Source organism: Acomys russatus, chromosome 11, assembly GCF_903995435.1.
Source record: "Acomys russatus chromosome 11, mAcoRus1.1, whole genome shotgun sequence".
Taxonomy (NCBI): Eukaryota; Metazoa; Chordata; class Mammalia; order Rodentia; family Muridae; genus Acomys; species Acomys russatus.
In genome coordinates, this window is record NC_067147.1 from 10,835,340 (window position 1) to 10,861,521 (window position 26,182).

Genomic DNA, 26,182 nt, shown 5'->3' on the forward strand with positions numbered 1-26,182 from the left:
GTCTGTAACCCCAGCCCTTGTGTGTCAGGGCAGGAGCAGCAGGGCTTCAGCTAAGAAATGAGTTAGATGGGAGCCTGGGCTACATGAGACCCTGTCAGAAGGAGGGATGGAGAGGGGCGAAAAGGGCAGGATGATTTTTTTTTTTCCCTGCTTCCTTACTGTGGATGTCATGTGACCAGCTGCCTCTGCCCTGCCACCACGACTTTCCTGCAGTGATGGGCTGGACCAGCTGTAGGACCAGATAAACCCTTCCTCTTTCAGTTGCTTTTGGTCAGGTGTTTTGTCACAGCAAGAAGAAAAAATTAATAAACTAATTAAATATAGAAGTCTGAAATATCTTTTTTTCCCTCTCATTTACAGGCCCCCAAATCCAGAAAGTTCTGAAGAGTTACTTATTTTTTAAAAATAATTTCTTCTAATTTTGAAATTACAATATAATGACATTGTTCTCCCTTTTCCCTTTCCTCCCTCCAGAACCTTCCAGAAACCTCAGTTTATTTTACTTTGGTTTTCGAGACAGGGTTTCTCTGTGTAGCCTTGGCTGTCTTTAAACTCTCTCTGTAGACCAGGCTATCCTCAAAGGCAAAGATCCTCCCGCCTCTGCCTCTGCCTCCCAGTACTGGGATAAAAGGCATGCGTTTTGTTGTTTCTTTGCATTAAGAGTGGTTCAACAAAACTGATTTTCTAAACCAATCTACACTGACTACTGCTAGAGGATTAGCAGTATGTATGTGTTCCACGTAGAACGAGTGTCCACGTGTCACTCAGCAGGATGACCGTGTCTGACTTCAAGGCAGTATTCTTCAAGGGAGTGTTAAGTTAATATGAGGTGTGGAGCCAGCAAGTCACTTTGTAGCCCTTCTCACGACTCAGTGCCGTGTGTTGCTCATGTGTTCCTGGGTGACGCACGCCCAATGAAACTTGATAGTGAAAGTTACTGACGCATGAGGTATATATTTTCATCATTTTTCAGCTGTCCTCTAACATGTAAAAAATTATTCACCCAGGCCTGGGGTGATGGATCAGTCAGTAAAGTGCTCGCTACAAGACTGAGGACTTTAGTTCAATCCCCAGAACCCATACTTAAAAGCTGGGTATTGGGTGGCAGATTCCTGGCCATCCAGTCTTACAGTCAGGGTACCTCGGGCCAATGACAGACTCTCTAAAAAGCAAGATGGAGGGTGTCCAAGACACAACACCTTAATTGGTTCATATACACATGAACTCTTTTGCCCAGCCCTGAATAAAGCGGCCTCTCTTTTAGGAGTTCATGGGCCTCTTGTTTGTTTGTTTGTTTTTGAGACAGGGTCTCTCTGTGTGGCCTTGACTGTCCTGGACTCGCTTTGTAGACCAGGCTGGCCTTGAACTCACGGCGATCCACCTGCCTCTGCCTCCCAAGTGCTGGGATTAAAGGCGTGCGCCACCACCACTCATGGGCCTCTTGAATGTACATTGATCAAGAAAGAGGAAAACTTCCCTAACCATATTGTTTTTGAGCGTGTGGTGGACTGATAGTGACTTTCCCACCATCCCTTCCTTTTACTTTCCAAAATTTTTCCACAAATTTTTGTGATGAGAAAATAAAATCAACTCTATTTTAAAGAAACGCCTCGTGACGGTGAGATGGCTCAGTGGGTAAAGGCCCTTGCTGCCAACTCAGAGGGCCTGAGTTCAATTCCCCAGCACACTCTGACATGTGTGTGAATATGTGTGCACACACATCAACATAGTAAAACCAACCTTTAAAAGGGTGGCATTCCATGCTCTTGGAAAAGAAACAGTTGGAGTCGCCATCCGCGATTAGCAGGTGAGAATACGCTAGCCTTGCGGCTCCCTGAGATCTCCCACTCCACCCTTAGCAGGCCACGCCGCTGTCCGTTGCAGCCCTCTGTGGCTGGCTGTCACATGGCCACACAGGTGCCTGTTCTCCCACATGAATGTGCTTGGCATTAATGAGGTCACTGTTTCTCCACGTCTAAATGTTGTTCAAGGTCTTTCCATAGAAAATCCCTTGGCACACAGAACAAAAGATTGCTGCCTTTCCGTTATCTCTTAGGCCATCAATAGCTGCCAGCCTTATAGAAATCTTATTTAAAAGGGAATATTTTGCCCATTCCTTTCTCTAATAGAATAGAATGGAGACACAATTCTATTTCAAAGCTGAATATAATATACAGCAAATAATAAGTTTTGTCATTTTAAGAAAATGCAATTTAAATTCAACTTTATATCTTTCTTCCCATTTGCCATGCATGTCCCATGCTAAATATAGAATGTACCTAGAAACTCACATGCCTAGAAACAAATGAACCGGGAAGTTTGAAGTTGACGCTTTTAAATTTTGTCTTATTTATTTTTATTACATTGTATCTGTGTGTCTGTCTGTGTGTCTGTCTCCGTGTTAGTGTGTCTGTATGTCTCTGTGTGTATGTGTGTGTGTGTGTGTGTGTGTGATCAGAAAACAACACACAACCAATTCTTTCGTTTTGCTATTTGTGTCTTTCGTTTTACTATTTGTGTCTTGAGAATCAAATTCAGATTCTTAAATTTAGTAATAAATGGCTTTGCACACTAGCTAGTCCCTGTTTTCTTAAACGTTAAATACATAATATCCAAGAGCTAGCAAAAGACCACAAGAAAATTATAGCTGATTTTCACACTATGCCCAGTACAGTAAATTGAGCCCAGCCATGCATTCTGCACCAATGTTCAGCCCCTGTGACTGTATGTGACCTTAGACTTTTTTCTAGCTTCTTGTAATTTCTTTGATCTTGGGTTTTGGTGTTTAAAAAAACACTAGGTATTTGTTTATTTAAATTCTAGGGGAGCTCCTGCTGGCATGTTCTTCTGGTGGCAGAATGGTGGTTTATCCTGTGCGGGGCCAAATGGAGCTCGAGTCCATGAGCAGGTGTACCAGCCCGGCGACCCTGGCTGTCTTCCCACACCTGACTGTGGCGCTTCTGGCCATCGGCACGTTCTGTGCTGCCTGGGTCTTCCTTTACGACCACTTACCACGTGCACACGTAGCATCTACTAAGAGCTCCTAGTCTCCTTGGTGACCTCACTCTTCATGGGCTTTGGAGTCCTGTTCCTCCTGCTCTGGGTTGGCATCTATGCCTGAGTCCCCAAGGGTGCCCACCAGGAAGCTCACCAAGTCCTTGCTTTTGTAAATTTTTTTTTTTTTTACCATTGCTACATTTGTTCCACCTTCTGTTTCCAATAAAGGCAGACGTATGACAAAATTACTTAATTAACTAATTACTTAATTAATTCTAGGGGAACAGAATTTAACTGTGTAGGCCAGGCTAGTCTTGAATTCTTGGTTCTTCTGCCTCAGCATCCTGAGTGCTGGCTTTTCAGGGTGTATCACCCATGCCAACCTAAAGTTTGTAGAGGGATTTTAATCCACCAACTGGGCTACTCTGGCTGGAATGCAGACACGTCCTTCCAAGCAACGAAGAAGGAAGTGCCCATGTCTGACAGTGATGTGTAATTAAGTAGCAAACACAATGATGACTCAGAGAAAGATTTGACAGAATAGGATATGTCCAAGTCTCACAAGAACAGAGAGGAAGGAGAAGTGACTTAAAAGAGAGCAGCCAGAAGGAGGGGCAGCTTTAACGGGAGAGTTGTACCAAGACAGGTGGAAGAGAGAACAAGCGAGACACAGGTGAAGACAGAAGGAGCCACAGAATGAGAAGGAGCCAGAAGATGAGAACAGACTGCCAAAGTTAGCGTGCTGCCAAGCAGAGCAATTCAGTCAGAAGGGAGAGGAGCCAGTTTGAATCAGTCAGCTTGGAGAGGAGCTTTGAACCGGAAAAGCTAAGTTGAACCAGCCAGCCAGAGTTCTGAAAGAGCTAGAAAGGGTGAGCTTATTCAGCAGTAAGCCTCTGAGAAAGGAATTCAGGCAAATAAAAGACACTTTTATACTGGGTGTGGTGGTGCGCGCCTTTAATCCCAGCACTCAGGGAGGCAGAGGCAGGTGGATCTCTGTGAATTCGAGGCCAGCCTGGTGTACAAAGTAAGTCTAGGATAGCCAAGGCTACACAGAGAAACCCTGTCTGGAAAAACAAAAAAGATAAAAGATACTTTTATAAAAGTTCGTTTCCACATAGTCATGTTTAAGAACCCTTCCTGTAAGACTTTTTGTATCATGAGGCATGTCTTAGCTTTAAACATCTTTCTTACATGGGGCTAGAGAGATGGCTCAGGGGTTAAGAGCACTGGCTGCTCTTTCAAAAGTCCTGAGTTCAATTCCCAGCAACCACATGGTAGCTCCTAACCATCTATAATGAGATCTGGTGCCCTCTTCTGGTGTGCAGATGTACATGCAGGCAGAACACTATATATATAAAAAGTAAATAAATCTTTTAAAAATTTATTCCCTTACAGCGATTTGCCTATAGTTGAATGTGGTCACGCGTGTGTGCCCGTGTTTGTTCTTGTATATTTATGTCTGCATATGTGTTTTGCTGCAGAGGCTCTGCCCTTCGTTGATTACAAGCTACAATTTTTTTTTCATTGAGTAATTTTGTGACTTTGGAGGTTTCTGAAAGTTTTCCCATTTAATCTATGTTGCAACAGTTTTAAGAATGAGATGCTATTTATTATCCCTAATAGTCTGCTACTAATTAATACATTTATAATACTAAGCAACAAATCACTACTAACAGTGTTGCCAAATACTTTTATTTCAATACCATTGAGTGTGAGATTATGCCAATATTCTTCACGAACATTCATATTTGAAAACGACTTATTTCTTTTTTATTCTGTGTATGAGTGTTCTGCCTGAGTATTTGTCTGTGCATTACCTGTGTGCAGTATCCGCAGGACCAGAAGAGCACATTAAATTCTCTGCAGTTGGAACTATGGCTAGTCATGAGCCACCACATGGGTACTGGGAATTGAACATGGGCCCTCTGCAAAGCCAACAAGTGGCCCTAACCACTGAACCACCTTGCTGTGCCCCAGCATTAATTTTATACACGTACATATCTAGTCCTCTGACTTCCATTCCATACCATTTACCTATTTATCTACTTCTACACCCAAACCATGCAGTTTTAATTACTTTAGCATTGCCAAATATTCCAGTATCTTGTGTGCTACTTGATACTTGAGTCATCACAGCTGTTTCGAGTATGGAGGAGACCGGGTATGTCAGCTAATAGTCTTCGGGGATGCAAGGCAAGGGAAAATAGATTTGCCTTCCATGTAAAAATATACGTTTTTAAAAAATGAGTGTTGCAAAGGTAATAAGTAAAAAAACACCACAGAAGTGATGCGTGAAAAACAAACTGGCTGATGAAAAGCCGGGGCGGCAGCTTTTCTGCCTCCGTGTTTTCATTTTCACAGGCTTTGCCAGGAAATTCCTCCCAAGGTGGGAGAGATGGCTAGGAAACCCACACATGGCTAACGTACCAAAACATGACGCAGCAGAGTCCCGAAGGAGGGCTGCGGTGTAGCTTCCAGTTAGAGACTTGCCCAGGATGTGCAAAGTCCTGTGTTTGAGCCCAGCCAAGAGCCCTGGGGGGAGGGGTGTCACTAGTAACCGGTTGGTGTGCGACGTACTTCACACAGCCCGTGCTTTCTGAGATGCCCCAGTCATTTATTTTTAAATGACTCCAGAGCAGATATGACATTGATACCCAAACCCTCAGAGACTGCACAAAGCAAAGAACCAAAAGGTCAGCCTTGGTGGCGCACACCTTCAATCCCAGCACTCGGGAGGCAGAGGCAGGCGGATTTATCTGAGTTCAAGGCCAGCCTGGTCTACAAAGTAAGTCTAGGTCAGCCAAGGCTACACAGAGAAACTCTGTCTTGAAAAACAAAAACAAAAACAAAAGAGAGAGAAAATCCTCATGAAGTATATGCAACTTCCCCGCAGGTATTTACTAGGCCAGAGACCAGATTCTATGCCATCTATTCATTTAGTATTCTCGTTATTATTTCACATATATGAGTGTACCGCCTGCATGTATGTCTGTACAACATGCATACCTGGTGCCTGCCAAGGTCAGAAGAGGATGCAGGACCCCTAGAACTAGTGTTACAGGCAGGTGTGAGCTGCCATGTGGGTGCTGGGAATTGAACCCAGGTCCTCTAGAAGAGCAGCCAGTGCTCCTAACTGCTGAGCCAGCTCTCAAGCCTCAGAACCTTTTTTTTTTTTTTTTTTTTTTGGTGTTTTTTGAGACAGGGTCTCTCTGTGTAGGCTTGGCTGTCTTGGACTCACTTTGTAGACCAGGCTGGCCTCGAACTCACAGCAATCTGCCTCCCGAGTGCTAGGATTACAGGTGTGCGCCACCACGCCCAGCCAGCGCCTTTTAATCCTTTAATCCTTTAATCCCAGCACTCGGGAGGCAGAGGCAGGCAGATCGCTGTGAGTTCGAGGCCAGCCTGGTCTACAAAGCGAGTCCAGGACAGCCAAGGCTACACAGAGAGACGAGACCCTGTCTCGAAAAACCAAAAACAGCATTCTGAGCTGAGGCACAAATGCAATTAGATGAGAGAAAAATACAAAAACTCTAAGAGTAGCTGAGAACGGAGCTGGGTTCACAGAGTACTCGCCTAGCAGGCACGTCGCTCTGACTCGATACCAACGCTGTAGGAATAAAGCTGATACACACCTCAGTCCCCAAAACAAAAACAAAACAAAAGAAAATGAGGCTTAAGGCAAGGTAGAGAGCAGCATTCTGCCATCCCTGCGTAAAGCACCTGCCTTCAGTTCCTGCCTTGACTCCCTTGACTATGATGTGTAATCGTTCAGTCAGTTAAATCCTTCCTTCCCCCCTTTCTTCCAGTTACACATAGTGAAAAAGGACTAAAAAGGACTCTAGTCAAATAACGAAATGGAATATAAAACCCCATCCACACCAACGGAAGCAGGAACAGAGAACAGTGGCCACCCTGGTCTACAGAGAGAGTTCCAGGACAGCCAGAGCTACACAGAGAAGAAAGAGAAACAAGTAGATAACTTCAAAACAGGAGAATAGACCTCAAACATCCGATTGAACCGAAAGACCGACTATTATCCGGTTATTTCTCGGCGCTGGAGAGATGACTTCGTGGTTAAGAGCACTGGCTGCTCTTCCAGAGGACCTGAGTTCAATTCCCAGGGACCACATCCTACCATATCGTGGCTTGCAACCATTTATAATGAGATCTGATGCCCTTTTCTGGCATGCAGGTGTACATGGCAAATACAGCACTCATATACATAAAATTAAAAAATAATTTAAAAAGTCCGTTCTCTTGGGCTAGATCCATGGGTGAATAGTTAAGAGCACCGCTCATACGAAGGACCCAGGTTTGGTTCCCAGCAGCCACAGCCGAGGAGATCTGATGTTTCTTCTCGCCTCCACTGACACACCGCCTACACAGTGCACAGCCATACATGCAGGCAAAACATTCGTGCACATAAAAATATTAAAATTAAATATCTGTTCTCTGTAAGTCAATTTATAAATTTAACCTCATCTTTTTTTTAAAGGGCGTGTGCCATTTTTCCTGGCTGTTTAAATTTTTTACTTTATTTTATGTTGAAGCTATTTTTATATAACTGTGTTTGTTTCTCATAGGTTCTTAACCCAGCTACCACACAAATAATTGAGACTCTTTTATAACACAAGGCTTCACAACACAATCTGAGCAGTTTAAGTCTATTCTTAACTGTCTTACTCCCAGCAAACACCCCAGCGATACTTGCGCTTTGTAGCTTTCCTCAGCTCTGGCTCCTCCCTCCTGATGTTCTTGGCCCTCTGGCATGGCTGAATCCCCAGCTTCCTCTCCTAACTCCTCCCCGCCTGGCTGGCAGGAAGTCCAGCCCTATTCTCTCTCCTGCTCATCGATTGGCTGTAAGCTGCTTTATTGACATATCAGGGGGACAATTGGGGAGCAGAGTTTACACACCATTTAGACAGGAAATCAGTATTTAAACTATACAAAAAACTTATGCCTACAATTTTATGTTTACGGGTATTTTTCCTGCATGTGTGTCTGTGCACCACATGGGTGCCTGGCACCTGCAGAGACCAGAAGAGGGCACTGGACCCCCTAGAACTGGAGTTACAAACAGTTGTGAGCCTCCAGGTGGGTGCAGGGAATCAAATCCAGGCCCTCAGGAACGGAAGCCAGTGCTCTTAACCACTGAGGCACCCCTGCTGCTCAGTTTAACCTGATTTTGAAAAAGTTACCAATGCCTTCCCTGAAAAAAAAAAAAAAGTTTCAAAATCCATTCAAGTAAATAAACAAGAATAAGCAGCAAGAGTCTGAAATGAAGCTCAGCGTGACAGAGCTAGCCCAATCAGATATCAGAGCTAGCCCAATCAGATATCCAAACATGCTCAGCGGTCTCATCAGTTGCAGGCGCTGTGTGTGAGGCTAACAGAGGACCATACTAAGTGAAGGGTCAACCACATACAAGAATTTGGGACAAAAGTCTATAACTTCTCATTGTTAACTAAAATAATGGGGGATGGTAGTAAGTGTGATGTACACACGGAGTCCAGAGACTTCTTGCTTTTAACCATACGGGCTCCAGGGATCGAACTCAGGTCATAAGGCTTGGCAGCAGATGCTCTTACCCAGGGTTTCTCTGTGTAGCCTTGGCTGTCCTGGACTCGCTTTGTAGACCAGGCTGACCTCGAACTCACAGCGATCCACCTGCCTCTGGCGCCTGAGTGCTGGGATTAAAGGCATGCGCCATCACTGCTCGGCTTCCACGGTGCCATCTTGCTTGTCCCATTAAAAAGTGTTAAGATTTGCCAAATACAAATAGCCAAGTCCGTATAAATGTAACATTTATGGGGCTGGAGAGATGGCTCAGTGGTTAAGAGCACTGCCTGCTCTTTGAAAGGACCTGGGTTCAATTCCTAGCACCCACATGGCAGCTCACAACTGTGTGTAACTCCAAGATCTGGCACCCTCACACCAACACACATAAATTAAAATTAAATAAAAATATTTTTTTAAAAATGTAACATTTATATAATTCCTGATTGTTTCATGGTTCTTTCTGCTGTATGTAGTTTGTTTTATTTATGTGTAATAATATAAATGCATATGTTTAAAAACACAACTATAAGTCGGACAGAGAAACCTTGTCTTGAAAAAAAAATAAATATAATTTTAAAATTCTGATTAAAAAGTAAAGTGTTAAGACAGCAAGATGTCACATGTCTGTATTCCTGGAACTCGAAGACAGAGACAGGAAGACCACCGTGAACTTAAGACCAGCTCGGACTATGATGCTACCAGAAGACAAGCCACACTTATGTGAAAAGACAAACGAGAACCTAGGAAGCTATGATTGCAGCTTAGACCACAGACATGGGCCAATTATCCAGATACATAAAGAATCACAGTAAATCAACACAAAAAGACCAATGAAGATCTATACTTGGAAGAAAAATTAACAAAGTACATGAGCAAAAAGTTCATTGAATAATCTGTATAAAAGCGTGTGTGTGTGTGTGTGTGTACACATATCTATATAAAAGATCGCTCCTAATAATAAAACTGCAATCTGAAAGTAAACCTGGGTATTTATTAGAAAATCAAGGCTATAGTTGGCAAAGTGTTCTCCTAGCATGGATAGAGGCCCAGGTTTGACCCCCCCCCCCCCCGCAAGCCCTGTGTAAACTGGGCACGGCAGTGTACACCTGTGATCCCAGCACTCTGAAGGTGCAGGCAAAAATGAATTAGAAGTTCAGGGTCTGGGCTGAGAGCACAGTCGCTGAGAGTGCATGCTGTTCTTGAAGAGGACCTGAGTTCCCAGCACTAGGGTGACCCACAGACTGCTGTGATTCCAGCTCCAGGAGATCTGACACCCTCTTACGGTTTCTATGGGCACCTGCACACACAGACACACACACACACACACACACACACACACACACACACACACACGGGAAGGAAAAATACTCCCCCCACCACCGTGGTTTTGAGACAGGTTCTCTCTGTGCAGAGCAGGCTGACCTTGAACTTACAGAGCTCTGCCTGCCTCTGCCTCCCAAATGCCGTGCTGCAGAGATGGCTCAGTCATTTAGAGCAAGTACCACTCTAGTAGAGATGCTGCATTTCCAGCCATAGGGTTGGGTGACTCACAATTACCTGTGACTCTAGATCCAGGGGTTCCAACATCTCTCTTCTGCCCTCCATGGACACCTACCCTCATGTACAGACACATGTACATAATTTTTTAAATTTATTATAATTTATTTACATTACATCCCAATTGTTATCCCCTCACTTCTAACTTCCCGTTCTCACCCTCCATTTTCCTCTTCTGCCCTCTTCCCCTCGCACACATACATAATTCTGAAAAAAATAAAAAGAAACCTTTAAAAAGAGATACTTGTAACATAAAATTTCCACTAGTGGCACTACATCCATAGTGTTATTCATCCATTGCCATTAGCTAGCTCCAGAATCTGAGCCCTGCTCCCCTTCCGCACACACACACACACACACACACACACACACACACACACACACACATCTCAAGGGAGCCGGCATGATGGCACTATGTTATGGATGTTTTGGATGTTTGTGGTCCAGGTTTTGATGCTTTTGCAGGGAAGTCCTGGCTGGCAGAAGCAGGTCACTAGAGACCAGAATTTGAAGTCCTAACCCAGCTCCTGATTCCAGTTAATCTCCTCTTCCTGGTCTTCTAAGACAGGAGACGTTGCTCCCACCTCCCACTGCTGCAGCTCCCCACAACGGTCAGCTGAAACTCTCTCAGTCTGTGAGCCAGAATCATCTTCTTTCTCTTAAGCTGTTTTTTTTTTTGGGGGGGGGGGTGTTTTTTCAAGACAGGGTTTCTCTGTGTAATAGCCCTGACTGTCCTGGAACTCAGTTTGTAGACCAGGCTGGCCTCGAACTCACAGAGATCCGTCTGCCTCTGCTTCCCGAGTGCTGGGACTAAAGGCGTGCACCACCACGCCCGGCTCCTATGAGCCGTTTCAATCAGGGTCTATGAGCACAGCATTAAAGCAGTAGCAAACACACCTATACATCTTCATTCTCCGTCTCTCTGCCCCTGGCCCTGGGCAACCAACCAACAACAGTCTTTCTAGTTCGACAGATGTGTTTATTCTGAGTATTTTGAAAATCAAAACTCAGTATGTGTCCTTTGGGTCCAAACACTTTCCTTTAGCGTAGCATCTTCAGTGGTTATCCAGATGTTAGCATTTATGAGTGAAGAATGCCACTTTTAGTATTCCTCATTACCTAATGTCAAGCCTCTGGCCTACACACACACACACACACACACACACACACACACACACACACACACACACACACGCCACTCACATGCAAACATGTATACACACCTCCACAGACACACATGCAAAAAAGAAAAATTTTTTTAAAAGAGGAGGAAAGCAGGAGGAAAGAAGGATTTGAAAACAAACAAACAAACAAAAAAGCAGGTGCCAAGCCAGGCAGTGGTGGCGCATGCCTTTAATCCCAGAACTTGGGAGGCAGAGGCAGGCGAATCACTGTAAGTTTGAGGCCAGTCTGGTCTACAAAGTGAGTCCAGGACAGCCAAGGCTACACAGAGAAACCCTGTCTCAAAAAACAAAACAAACAAAACAAACAAACAAAAACAGCAGGTGCCAGGCATGGTAGCACACACCTCTAATCTCAGCACTCACGAGGCCGTGGCAGAGCTCTGTGAGTTCAAGGCCAGCCTGGTCTACAGAGTGAGTTCCAATCTAGGCTGGGCTGCATATTGAAGCCCTATCTCAAAAAATAAAGCAAACAAACAAAGCAAGGCAGGAGAGAGGAGGAGAAGCCTCAGATTCAAACTCTACTCCAGCCCTTGCTCCCAGCTTCCAGCAATTCGGAGCCAGTGGTTTTCCTTCTCCGGGCTTTAGTCTTGTTTCCTGAGCAATGGCTACAGGCTGGGCGGTCCTTCTGGCTACCAACCCCACTTCTGTGTAGGAGCATAGCCATGGAGGAGGTCGCCCATGTAGCTTCACACGACTCTTATGGGGACTCTCTGCTGCTCAAGGGACACAGCAAACATGTCCACTCCGAGTCTTTTTTCATTCGTCCCCATGTCAGCCCTGAAGTAAATCAGAAGGGAAACCCAGATGAACATTCGTGTGTAAGCCAGCTTCTCGGGGCTGATATTTAAACAAACAATAAACTGATGAGTCATGAGATATAAGCTTGGAGAGCGTTTCACGGGTAAATCTTCTGAACATTATTCAGGAAATGAGCTTTAAAATGGGGAGAGAAGAAAATGCAAATGTCTCCAAGATGTGGAACCATCTTAAATAAAAATAACTACATCTTACTTTTAAAAATTTTTTTAAAAAAAATATATATAGTGTTAGATATTTTCCCCTTTTAGATCTTACAGTCAGTTTTGCATTTGCTTAAATCAAGTTTTGGGGAAATAAGCTTCAGAGCTATGGTCCCAGGCCAGGAGGATGGTCCGGGTGAGTGACTTCTCCTGCTATTTGCTTAATGACTTGGTCATTGATGGTTACACTGTGTACTGAAACCAAACATTACTGTCACAGTGAGCTCTGTCAACTTGATGCAACCCAGAGTCACCTTAGAAGGGAATTTCAATTGAGGGACTGCCCAGATCAGATTGACCGGATGCTTGTCTACTGGTGGGGAGGCTGTCTTGATTGTTAATTGACGTGGGGGAGCCCAGCCCATGTGGGCTGCACCATTCCCTAGGCAGGTGGTCCTGTGTCACATGAGAAAGCTAGCTAAGGCGAACATGAGCAAGGCAGCAAGCATTAGTATGAAAGTTTTAAGAGGCAGAGCCTCACCAGGAGAAAACGAACCACTGAAGGTAAGCTTGGAAATTCTATAGCCTATGGCTGTCCTTCGGCTTCTGGTCGGCTGAAGCGATGTGACCAGCTGCCTCAAACTCCTGTTCCTGTGTCTACTCCCACTGTGTCCTCTCACCATGATGTTGGAGGAAGGTCCAACTGTGTTTGTGCCTAGAGATCTGGTTCCTGCCATGGGCATTGTTATGAATGTTGAACTGTCCCCTGTAACCATTTGATGATAAGGAATGCTCCCCAATTATCCCTGATTGGCTAAACAACGATGCTGAAGCCTATGACTGGGAGAAGAGAAGGAGGCAGAGTTTCAGGTGACCCAGGACTTGGGTTCCAGGAAGGGAAAGCAGCAGAGCAACAGGAGGGGAGGAAGCTGGAGAGGGAGGAGTTGCAATAAGGCAAGATGGAGGTGACTACACGGCCATAAGGACAGATGGGTAGAGCAGGAGCCGCCCCTGGAATCATCAGATTGGCAAGTGATTAGCTTTTATGTGGGTTTTAATGGTACTAGGGGGCTGGAGAGATGGCTGAGAGGTTAAGAGCACTGACTGCTCTTCCAGAGGTACTGAGTTCAATTCCCAGCAACCACATGGTGGCTCACAACCATCTAGAAACATGATCTGATGCCCTCTTCTGGCCTGCAGGTGTACATGCAGGCAGAGCACGGAATACATAATAATAAATAAATTGTGTAAAAAAAAAAAAATTAAAGGTACTAGGATTAGAGTAGCTCAGAATCTGCCCAGCATAGTGCTTACAACTTAATAGTAAATCATAGTCTTTCAGTGTCAGTCATTGGCAAACTAGCTAGTTAGAGAAAACTGTTGCCATAATAATTTACTACGTTAGTTAATATAGAAAGAATAATTTGTCTTCCTACACTGTGAGACACATAAACGTTCCCTCCCTAAGTTGCTTCTTGTCACTCATTTTGGTGGCAGCAATGGGGGCAGTAACTAATACATCTGTCACACACCCAGGGGTATCTATCAGTATTAGTTACTTCTCTGCTGCTATGAGAAAGCACCATGACCAAGGTACCCTACAGAAGGGAGAGTTCATTTTGGCTTCCAGCTGCAGAGAATTAAGAGTCTACGACAAGGTCATTTGCTCAACTATGTTCATAGCAGCCTTATTCGTAATAGCCAGGATCTGGAAACAACCTAGGTGTCCCTCAACTGAAGAATGGATAAAGAAGCTGTGGTACATTTACACAATGGAATACTACTCAGCTGTCAAAAACAAGGAAATCTCCAAATTTTCAGGCAAATGGATGGAACTAGAAATGGTCATCCTGAGTGAGGTAACCCAGACCCAGAAAGACACACATGGTATATACTCACTTATAAGTGGATATTAGCCCAACGTAGATGTCCTCTGAGAGACTCCACCCAGTGGGGGATCAGGACAGATGCTGAGACTCACTGCTGGGTGGGATGGTGAGATAGGAATAGAATAGCTGGACAGAAGGACCCAGAGGGTTACGGAGACCATCAAGGCTGGTGGATCTGGATCCAGGGGGGCCTCCACAAACTGTTGCACCAACCAAGGGCAATGCATGCAGCAAACCTAGACCCCTGTTCAGATCTAGCCAAAGGACAGTTCATTCTCCACAGTTGTTGGGAAAGCGGGGACTGCCTCTGACACATACTCATGCCCCCGATTTGATCGCTTCCCCTTGGTGGGGAGGCCCTCTGGGAACACTGAGGAAGGGGAAGCAGGCTGTCCTGATGAGACCTGATAGGCTGTGGCCACTTGATGGGGGAGGAGGTCCCCTTCTGTCAGAGGTCTAGGGGAGAAGAATAGGGCAGAAGAGGGAGGGAGGGTGGGAACAGGAAGATACAAACAAGGGGACAGCAATCGGGATGTAATCTGAATAAATTATGATAATTTAAATTTTTAAATGCAAGCACTTAAAAAAAGAGTTCATAGAACAAGAAGACACAGCAGCAAGTGGCAGGAGCAGGAATCTGAGAGCTCACATCTTTAGTAGCAAGAACCAAGATGAGAAAACTGGGAGTGGGGAAAGGCTGTGAACTCTCAAAGCCTAGCCCAGCAACATATTTCTCCAGCAAGGCAGAACCTTCTATAACCTCCCCCAAATAGCACCTCATGCTGGGGACTAAGTGTCCAAGTGCCCGAGACTATGGGGGACATTCGCATTTCAACCACCACACCAGTCATGAGCATCTGTTGTGTTTGTATAAGAATCCAGGGGCTGTGGGTGTGGCACACATAAGACCCTGGGCTTCATCCCAACACCAGAAGAAGAGGAAGATGTGGAAGAGGAGGAGGAGAAAGAGGAAGGGGGTGGGGAGGAAGATGCCTGCTAAGCATAAGGCCCTTAGGTGGAGAGGGAGCACTCAGCATACAGAAGAGAAATAACTCTTAGCTTCCCAGAATCCAAGCACATTTAAGAGCCAGAAGCAGACTGGCGGGCCAGTGTGTGTGCATGTAGATATAAATATATACTGCGCACCCTCTAACGGAGTCACTAAGGCATCCTAATTTTACTTCGGAGGCGTCTTCTTTAGCAGGCATCAGTACGGAAAGTGAGAGGCAGGCACTGTGTGCGCTGACTGAGCACCAAGAGAGGGCTAAATCCTTCCAGGCATTCGTCAACCTTCAGAAGACAGACATTTGGGAGTCTACAAGTCTGAGGCAGATGCAGTAGCTCAGTGAATATACAGGGGTTACAGGTTTTCTGGGCGTAACTGAACAATGGAATCCAGCGAGTGTCTCCGAACAGCACGTGTGGAAAGACAATTATCTTAGGATAATATAGATCTTTGTTTTACTCATCATTAAAGACATTTTAAGTGATCCACTTATTTTTACTTTACGTGTTCATGAGTGTTTGCCCGCATGTATGTACTCGTGGGTGCCCAGTGCCAGTGGAGAGTGTCCAAGCACCCCTGCCCCCCCCAACTGGATATACAGATGGTGTGAGCCACCCTGCGGGTGCTGGGAATACAACCTAAGACTCCACCAAAGCAGCCAGTGCCCTTAACCACTGAGCTGAGCTCTCAAGAGCCTTTTCTTATTTTACATTTGTATTAATTCTTTGAGAAGGCTTAAAGGAAATATGGCAGAAGCTACTGTGTCTGTATTTTAAAAGACCTGAGAGCATCAGGCGGGCTCTGCAAGGCAATGGAGGCTGAGTGTGGCTGTGACTCCCTAGGGAATGTCCTCAGGATCAACCCCAAGGTAGAGACGGCAAAGAGAATGACAGCCCATGTGGAGTGACATGGCCTCTCCTGGTAGGGTGGCACTCAGCTTCTCTCCCCACAGGTAATTTGGGCTCAGGCATTTCCCGGAAGGAGAGATTTAAAACAAGGTCAGCTCGAAACCAGTATTGGAAGCAAGTTTGTCCTCATGGAGAAAGCCCTTTTTATCATCTTATGTGTTCACGTAACGGGTATCAATGTGCTTAAAAATTGCAGGATGCACCCACCATGCCAGTGTGTGGGCTACCCTTGGCAATTGGCTCCTCCCACCTCTCTTAGACCCAGAAAAGCTTCCATTCTCTGGAATGCTGTCTATACTTTTGCTATCATTCTTAATTTATACTTTTTAAAGATTATTTTTATCATATATTTTATTTATGTGTATGTGTGTATGCCTGTGTGTTACTATGCATGTGTAGGTGCTATACCTACAGTGGCCAGAAGAGGGCTTCAGATCTCCCTCGAGGTGGAGTTACTGTGAGTTGAGCAACCTAATGTGGTGCTAGGAACGGAACTGGGGTCCTTCGGAAGACCAGCTCTTAGCCACTGAGCCCTGTCTCCAACACAAAGAGCCTGGACATTGCTTCTGGGACATTCCCCAGCCTCCTCCAGTAACAGTGTGGGGGGATGGAAGCCTGACCCAGCAGGAGGAGGCCAGATGATACCAGCCAACAAAGAAGTCAGCCAGTCCCATGGGAAGGGATCCATCACTGGCCTGGATTAGTGTTTCCCAGGATGTGGGACTGTCAGCGTCCAAACCAGGATGAGCTCTGCCCATCACGGGGAGCTTAGAGGCTAAAATGGATAGTCTAACTCCAAAAGAGGGTAGTACTTAGCTCCCCCACTTCCCCGCCTCACTGGAGGCCATCTGCCCTCAGGAAGGAGTGAGACCTGTGGGCACACAGTGTTATGCACTGCTGAGGTCATTCATGGAGCAGCTGGCTGCTGAGCTCGGTCTCCTGGGGGCACTCCCAACTGCATACCCTGGGGCACCGGGGTACTCGGAGGTGGCATGCGCCACAGTAAGTCTTTCTAGCTGAAACAGCAAATGAAGTCCTGAAGAGAATATGCCCGTGCCTAGCCACACAATTTCACCTGCACGGCCAGCCAGAGAAAGGAGAGCTCCAACCAAATGAGAAAAACGGGCTGCCCACAGAAAAATGGCCGTTCACCGAGAACCGACTTCCTCGTCAACCGGAAGAAATGAAAGAAGCCATTGCAGCATGTCTCCTTAGTTTCCGGAGAGAAGTTGTCAACCTGGCGGCCTGTCTTCAACAGCCTCATGCTTCTAGGGTGGGCACAAAATAAAACGAAGACCCCCTTGACACATAAGTCAAGGAAAAGGCTGGAGAGATGGTTTAGCCATTAAGAGCGCCTGTAACTCCAGCTGCAGGGCATCTGGTGCCCTTCTCTGACGTCCATGGACACCAGGCCCCTTGGTTACTGCACAGATGGACATGCGAGCCAGAAGGAGCCAGGACCCAGGTGTGGTGACTCACTTCTGCAATCCAAGCACTTGGGAGGTGGGGGCCAAGCACCACAGATAGGCTAGCCAGGGCTCCGTACTGACACCCTATCTCAGTTGCTCAGTCAGTCAGCCAGTTACCCTCAGGTGGAGTAACCTCACCTCACTACTGAGAGCACCAGCTTTCCTGAGTTCTCACTCATAAGAAAATAATCTTTCCCTTTCTAACTGTTTCTTTTCTTTAAAAAAAAAAAAAAATTAATTTGCCAGGTGTGGTGGCACACACCTTTAATCCCAGCACTTGAGAGGAAGAAGCAGGTGGATCGCTGTGAGTTCAAGGGCAGCCTTGTCTACAATGGGAGTCCAGGACAGCCAAGGCTAACACAGAGGGACACTGTCTCCAAAATAATAATAATAATAATAATAATAATAATAATAATAATGATAATGATGATAATAATAATAATAATTATATATATAATAATAATTATTATTATCATTATTATCATTATTATTATTATTATTATTATTATTTATGTGTATGGTGTCTTGCCTGCATGTATTCTGTGCACCACACCCATGCCTGATGTCCCCAGAAGCTAGAAGTAGGTATCAGATCCCCTGGGACTGGAGTTACAGACACTTGTTAGCTGCCATGAGGGTGCTGAGAATCAAACTGGGTTCTCTATGAGAACAGCCAGTGCCCTTAACCACTGAGCCATTGCTCCATCTCCCTATTTCCTTTCCAGATACTGGCCAGAAATGTAAGCACCCATCTCCTCTACTGACATTCTGGGCTTTCTCGCTCTCTGACACTCTGGCCTACCCACCCTTTCTACCCCGCTGCTAGGCTCCCTTGCTGAGCTTCCCAGCTTTTGGGGTTCTAACTCAAAAAGACGTTACTTCTGTCCTCTTCTTCTGTACCCAGTGGCTGCAGAGATGTACGGCCCCTGTTGTTTCCTTTTGAACTATAGCAAAATTGTCCTTGAGCTTCAAAAGGTGGAAAGAGAAACACACTCAACGTCAACCTCTGGCAGCCAACTCCACACACAAATGCACACATGTACTCACACGCACAAAGAATACAGCACATCCAACAACTACAGAACAAACAAGGCAATTTGTAAATGCCCGGCATCACTCAAAGCTTGCCAGGCATCCTATGGTTCATAGTAAGAAGGAAAGCAACTCACAGAAGCAGATGACAGAAATAGTAAGTAGATAAGAGTGTCAGGAAGTGGGAGGTAGCTGGGCAGTGGTGGCACACACCTTTTGTCCTAGCACTCGGGAGGCAAGGACAGGCAGATCACTGTGAGTTCGAGGCCAGCCTGGTCTACAAAGCTACTCTAGGACAGCCAAGGCTACACAGAAAAACCCTGTCTTGAAAAAAACAACAGTAGAGCAGACATGGGGCTGGGGGTGGGGTGGGGGTTGAGGGTTGGGGAGCAGGGGGGATGGTGGGGGGTGGGGGGGTGGGGCAATGCCTGTAATCACAGCACTAGGGAAGTCGAGGCAAGAGGATCAGAAGTTCAAGGTCTTCCTCTATACGTAGTGATTCTGAAACCAGTCTGGGTTCCAGGAGATGCTGTCACCTTCTAGAAAACAAACAAACAACTAGGGCTAGAGAGATGGGCCAGTAAGGTACTTGCCTTGACAGCATGAAAACCTGAATTCAACCATCTTTTAAAAAACAAACAAAGGCGCATGCCTTTAATCCCAGCACTCCGGAGGCAGAGGCAGGAGGATCGATGTGAACTCGAGGCCAGCCTGGTCTACAAAGTAAGTCCAGGACAATCAAGGTCACACAGAGAAACCCTGTCTCGAAAAACGGGAAAAAATAAATTTAAAAATAAAAATAAAAACAAACAACACAAAACAAGTACTTTGGTATGTACCCCTAATCCAGCACTTGGTGGGACAGACAGGAAAATGTCTGAGACTCTCTGACCAGCCCATGTAGTGGTTCAGTGAGAGACCCTCTCTCAAAAACTAAGACGGAAAGATTCATGGAAGACACCTGATGACTTCTGGCCTCCCCAGACACACGCATACACAGGCACACGCACGCGCACACACGCACACAATGAGCAAAAGGAATAGCAAGGTTCCTGGTTTGGCTTTGGTTTTCAATGTCTTTCTTAACCCCCACCCAAGAGTATGACCTGGCGCTTACCAACCCTGCATTTGGCCCGGTGCTGGCGATTGGAAAAGCTGAGTCACCGCTGGGAGAGGGGCCAGTCCTGTGACAGATAAAGAGAAACCCCAGGCTACCCCATGGCAGGACCGGAGCACCTCCGCTGGGCCTATCCCCTCCACCGGGTGTGGGTCAGTAAGTTCCCTTCATGGCTGAAGAGACATTAATGAGGCTTGTTAAGCATGTTGCTGTTGGGTGTTGATTTATGGAGAAGGCACTCGATAGCATCTCCTGTGCCTGGACAACACGCTCTCGCCCCCTCCTCCGCTTGCTCTCAGTTACTCACTCGTAGGTTATTTTGAGCCAGAGCTTAATTTTTTAAGAAATCGGTAACGAATCTTGTTTAATCTCTTAATCCTCTTGCCTAATTCTCTCTTACATTAAGGGATTAAAAATCCTGAAGAGGAGACACGGCCAAATAGTGACTCACTCTTCCTTCAGCGCTCTGTCCCCAGAGGCAGAAGGAAGAGAAAGCACGGGTGGTACAACACGGCTCAGCTCAGAAATCACCGGACTCCGGGCCTGTTTATTAGAGCCTCCCTTTTGTGGTACAAAAGAGTTAGTCTTAAGGGGCGCTCGTTATGGGGGTGGGTGCTGCTGTATCTATCCCACGGCTGACTTTACTGGCTCCCGGTCTCACGCGGTCTTCCTGAACTGCTTCGCTCCCTGAGGGATGGGCCATACTGAGTCATCTGAGATTCCTCCCGCCAGCCTTTTCATTTGCTTGGTGACGCGGCCAGGATTGGTGATGAAGAAGAGCCCCGGGGGCCCTGGAGAGGCTGGGACAGGTGCTCTGGTGTATTCTTGAAGCTGAGGAAGATGAAGAGAGAGGGCAGGTCCAATCACTCTGTACAACCTGGAAACAGAGGTCTGCAGATCTCACTATTGGGCCTGAGCTGGTGAAGTGATGGGGCCGTGGGGTTTGAAGGGCACCTGACCAGGCTCACCTGTAGCTTTATCACTTCTGAACAGGGAGGGCCCAGGAAGTGCGCCTTCCCTCATATGCCTTACTAACGGCAGCCTTGTGGGCAGGACAGCAAAAACAGAGCTTGCCTTGCCAAGACTGAGTGGGACTAGATAAAGCCTCCTCCCTATAGAGCCCGGCAATCTGCCTTAACACCCTCCCTTGAGGCAGGGCATCGAGAACAGGTGCCAACCTGCAATGGTTGGATGCTCTACGTACCCTGTAAACACATGCCTAGCCTTACCAGTTGTGGATTAGCCTGTCACACAATGGGATACTTGACCTCTGACAGTTGCACTGTCCAGTCTGATTGAGGGGAAGGTTGGGTCGCGGGGGGGGGGGGGGGGGGGGGGGGGGGGGACACGACCCTAGATTCAAACTCAGAACCTTCCTGTTTCTGCTGAGAATCCCAGCTGGCACCTTGGAATTTTTACTGAGAGTACCCTAAAGCAATCATCAACCATAAGCCATATGCCCCCCTCCCCTTCACAGTTACGTTCCTTCCACTGAAAGAAAGCAAGGGTAATTTAACCCCCGAGCGTAAGTGCTGTGACATCTCAAGGATCCAAAGCAGAAAAGGAGAAAGAGTCTGAAGAATTCGAGCAGGCCTTTTCCGGTGACGGCGCCACGCAGTGAGGACCTCGTGTTCCTCATTCGCATCTATGCCGTGCAAGGGTCCTCGGCAGTCCGGCAGTCCGTGCAGTCTTGTGTCGGACTTCGGACACAAGAAGATAGCCACAGCCGTGGCGCACCGCAAACGCGGGAATGGGCTCCTCAAGGTGAACCGACGTTCCTTGGAGATGATCGAGCCGCACACGCCGCAGTACAAGCTTCTGGAGCCCGCTTTGCTTTTGGGCAAAGAGAGGTTTGCTGGTGTGGATATCCGTGTCCGTGTGAAGAGTGATGGTCACGTGGCCCAAATCTATGCTATCCGACAGTCCGTCTCCAAAGCCCTGGTGGCTTATTACCAAAAATATGTGGATGAAGCCTCTAAAGAAGGAGATCAAAGACATCTTCACCCTTTGCTTGTAGCTGAGCCCCCTCACTGTGAGTCCAAAAAGTTCGGAGGTCCTGGGGCCCGTGCTTAGTACCAGAAATCCTACTGATAAGCCCACCTCAAGGATCAGGGTTACCTTTGTAATAAACATCCTAGGATTTAAAAAAAAAAAAAAATTCAGAGCAGTAGGAGACCAGGCATGGGAGATCACGGCTCTATATCTGTGTCCCCTCTCCCCTCCAGCCCTACTCTGTTCCTCCGACATGCCCACACCCTCCATCTGAGCTCTGTAATGCAGCCAACAACCCCCGCACCCCCCCCCCCCCCCCCCCCCCCGCCGCCCCCAGACAGGGTTTCTCTGTGTTAACAGCCCTGGCTGTCCTGGACTCACTTTGTAAACCAGGCTGGCTTCGAACTCAGAGATCCACCTGCCTCTGCCTCTTGAGTGCTGGGATTAAAGGCGTATGCCACCACTGCCTGGCCAAGCCAACATCTTGTTGTTGTTGTTGTTGTTGTTGTTTTGGTTTTTTGGAGACAGGGTTTCTCTGTGTAGCTCTGGCTGTCCTAGACTCATTTTGTAGACCAGGCTGGCCTCAAACTCACAGAGATCTGCCTGCCTCTACCTCCTGAGTAAGCCAACATCTTAACCTTCAAAAAACATGAGAGAGAGAGAGAGAGAGAGAGAGAGAGAGAGAGAGACAGAGAGAGAGAGACAGAGAGACAGAGATGAGGAAGAAGGGAGAAAATCCTGGGGCTGGAGAGATGGCTCAGTGGTTAAGAACACCTGTGGAGGACCCAAGTTCAGTTCCCAGCACCTGTAACCCTCTAACCCTGGAGAATCTGATGCCTCTGTGGACACCAACATGCACATCTGTACAATCACATATAGACATACACATATACACGTACTAAATATAAAACATAAAATAACTGCTTGCCTCCATCCGCCTCCTCCCAGACCAGTACCAAGCAGATTCCTAACACCAAATGAACTACTGTTTTGATGTCATATGCCACAAGTGGGGATGGTGGCACCAAACTGAAAGAAAGAAAAAAATCCATGATTTCTCTGGATTGTCTCATAAGCAAGTCACCTAAGGACCAATAGACTTCATACTAGAGACTAAACTAGAGGGTGTGCGTATGTGTGTGTGTGTGTGTGTGTGTGTGTGTGCGCGCGCGCGCGTGCGTGTGCGTGTGTGTCAAGTTGTGGGCACCCACAGGGGTATTGACTCAAAGGAAGGGGGTGCCTCAAGGGGCAGAGACTTGACACTTAGACTGCAAAGGACAAAACATACCATAGGCTGTTTACTGTCTCACAGACAGAAGCATGGAGGAAGCAGGCTCAAACAGGGATGGATGCCATGTATGTATGCATGTGTTGCGTGCATGTAAAAAGGCTCACTCTTTAAGCATTAGCCACCTCATGTTGTTGTTATTGTTATGGTGGTGGTGGCGGTGGTGTGTGTGTGTGTGTGTGTGTGTGTGTGTGTGTGTGTGTGTGTGTGTGCGCGCCTAGTGGCACATACCTTAAATCCCAGTACTCAGGAGGCAGAGGCAGGCGGATTTCTGTGAGTTCAAGGCCAGCCTGGTCTACAAAGAGAGTCCAGGACAGCCAGGGGTTCTGTGTAACAGAAACCCTGTCTCCAAAAACCAAAAAGAAAAAATAGGGGCTGGAAAGATAGCTCAGGTGTCGGAGGTCCTGAGTTCAATTCCCAGCAACCACATGGTGGCTCACAACCATCTATAGTGTGATCTGATGTCCTCTTCTGCAGATAAAACGCTCATATACAATAAATAATAAATAAATCGTTTTTTAAAAAAAGAAAAATATTTATTTTTATCTATGTGTCTGTGTGTATGCACCCCCAAAACAGACACAACAGAAGCAAAGAAAGACAGGGAAGAAGGGTCCTCTGGGAGGGCCACAAGTGCTGAGTCATCCCTCCAGCCTTTCTACCTTGTTTTTTAGAGACTGGAGTTTTCATTGGCCTGGAACCTGTCAACTAGAGTAGAGTGGTTTGACCAGCACGCCCCAGAGATCTGCCGGTCTCCACCTGCCAAGGCCTGGGCCACCATGCCTGGCTTCATTTTCACATAGGTTCCGGCCTTGAACTCAAGGCCTGTGCTTGCAAGACACATACTTTACCAACTGAGCCACTGCCTCCATCTTACTTTAAACCTTCCCTGAGGTCAGTTTAACGCAAACATTTTATTCTTCCATTTGACATTCTGGTCCAACGGTTCTATAAATTTCTGGTGCATATACTATACCTCAAGGTTTCTAAGATCTTTAATAAGGCACTCGTGCCAAGTCTGTGCCTTTATGAGCCTCCTCATAAACCGTTTCAGTTCTGTGGGGTGACTGCCCTATGACGTGGGCACACCTCTACAGCTGCTTCTGAGTCGCCGTTGTTACCAACAAAAATGACAAGCTTGGTCAGTTTCACCTGTTTCTGGCTGCTATAGCAGTTTGCAGTTCTTTTTAAAAAATGCCTATTTATAGCCAGGCGTGGTAGCGCATGCCCTTAATCCAAGCACTCGGGAAGCAAAGGCATCCGGATCTCTCTGAGTTCGTGGCTAACCAGGTCTACAAAGCAAGCTCCAGGACAGCCAGGGCTACATAGAGAAACCCTGTTTGGGGCGAAAGGTGCTGGCGGGGGGTGGGGGGGGGGTGGGGGTGAGGGGGGCGTGGTAGGACAGAAAAGCTTATATCTGCTTGATCACATGAATACAATGAACGGAAGACATCGGTGTTGAGGAACCTATGGGCAACAAAGGAGGTCCAGTCACCTCAGGCAGGGAGGCAAACGGGGGGGGGGGGGGGGCACGGCGGGGGGGGGGAGCACGGCGGGGGGGGGAGCACGGCGGGGGGGGAGCACGGCGGGGGGGGAGCACGGCGGGGGGGGGGGCTTGATGTTGTTCAGTACTCAACATGAGAGGCCAGATGGGATGACCTTTCTGAACGCAAACCACAGGAAGGAAAATACCCAGAATTCCACCTTTGAGCCACAGGGAAAACTTTCTTGGTGGTGGTGGTAGTGTATTTATTTTATTTGGCTCTTTGAGACAAGCTATCTACATAGCCCTGCCTGCCCTAGTCACTATATAAACCAAGCTCGCTTGAGACTCACAGAGATCTGCCTGCCTCTGCCTCCCAAGGGCTGAGAGCAAAGACGTGCGCTACCATGCGCAATCTGAGGAGCATTATGCTTAATTTCTTTGTAGCCTTTCCTCATGGTATATTGTATTTTTCCATGATATTACGATGTTTACATGCTCCACACCTCCTTTCACTGAATAATTCATTAGGAATATTTTAACTTTAATTTTTTTAATGCTTATTTAGTTTTTAAGATGAAGTTGCAAGTCGCCAGAGCTGGCTTCAAACTCATTTTGTAGCTAAGGATGGCTAAATTGTACACCTCCTGCCTCAGCCTCCCAAGGGATGAAATTTTAGATGTAATAAACATAGTGCCGGGCGTGGTGGCGCACACCTTTAATCCCAGCACTTGGGAGGCAAGAGGCAGGTGGATCACTGTGAGTTCAAGGCCAGCCTGGTCTACAGAGTAAGTTCCAGGCCATCTAGTTGTGGTGAGACTTATTTCAAAACACAACAACAACCAGACACTTACGTGGTACTTTTTGATATACCAGTCATTATCTTAACTCAAAGATATCAACTTGCGATCTTGTCCCAATTTGTCAAATAGCCCTCTCGTCTCCCTACCATGATGGGTAAGGAGTTTTTCAGCCTGAGTTCTCCAAATTGCTTGGAGAAGCCTCGGTAGCCTTTAACAGACTCAAGCTTTTCCATTGATGAGACGTTCTACAAGGAATTACAGTCCCTGCTCTGCCCCCCCCATCCCCTTCCTCCCTCCCTCCTTCCCTCCCTCCCTCCTTCCCTCCCTCCCCGCATGAGGATTTGCCACCAGAGTTCGTGGAATGTAAATATCTCCCATATTTATTTATTTTAGGTTCAGCCACGTGATCTGCTTGAGCCAGTACCAACACTTGCAGTCTTGGCATGAGCACAGGCCTGGACTGGACCAGACCAGTCAGTTTGGTTTGGCCTCTGGCCCCTGTTTCCATTCGGATAGGCCCATGAAGCTGAACCAGTGTCCCCCCCCCACCCCCGGCCCCCCAAAGCCTGAGGCAGAGCCACTGTCAACCTGAGAGAAAGAGAACAAATTTGCACAGTTGGAACCTCTGAGACACAGGAATGCCTGGGTGCCTCCTTTGGCAGCCACAGCCGTCTAAGAACAGATGTCTAAGAAATGGTCTAGAGGCTAGGGGCAGAACACTCTGGAGAGATGGGTGGGCAGCAGTGATCTCCTCCCCTCCCTTCCCCTCCCCTTTTCCTCCCCTCTCTCTCTTTTCTCTTTTGTTCCCCTTCCTTTCTCCCTCTTCTCTCTTCCCCTCCCTCTCTCCTTCCTGCCCTCTCTCTCTCTCCCTCTCCTGGTTTCCTGTATCTACTCACTTCCTATGTACTCCTGTCACACTGTTCTTAGTGCTCTCCCCCC

The 26,182-nt window shown here is 46.9% G+C and overlaps 1 protein-coding gene and 1 pseudogene across 1 annotated transcript; both read left to right on the forward strand.

The window, feature by feature from the left end:
* The first annotated feature begins 2,885 nt into the window (after positions 1-2,885).
* Positions 2,886-3,196, forward strand: LOC127195138 (transmembrane protein 258-like; annotated as a pseudogene).
* Positions 3,197-21,324: 18,128 nt separating this feature from the next.
* LOC127195139 (40S ribosomal protein S16-like) lies at positions 21,325-21,750 on the forward strand. The gene has a single exon (XM_051152563.1). The coding sequence runs from the start codon at positions 21,325-21,327 to the stop codon at positions 21,748-21,750; it is 426 nt and encodes a 141-aa protein (XP_051008520.1).
* Positions 21,751-26,182: the final 4,432 nt, after the last annotated feature.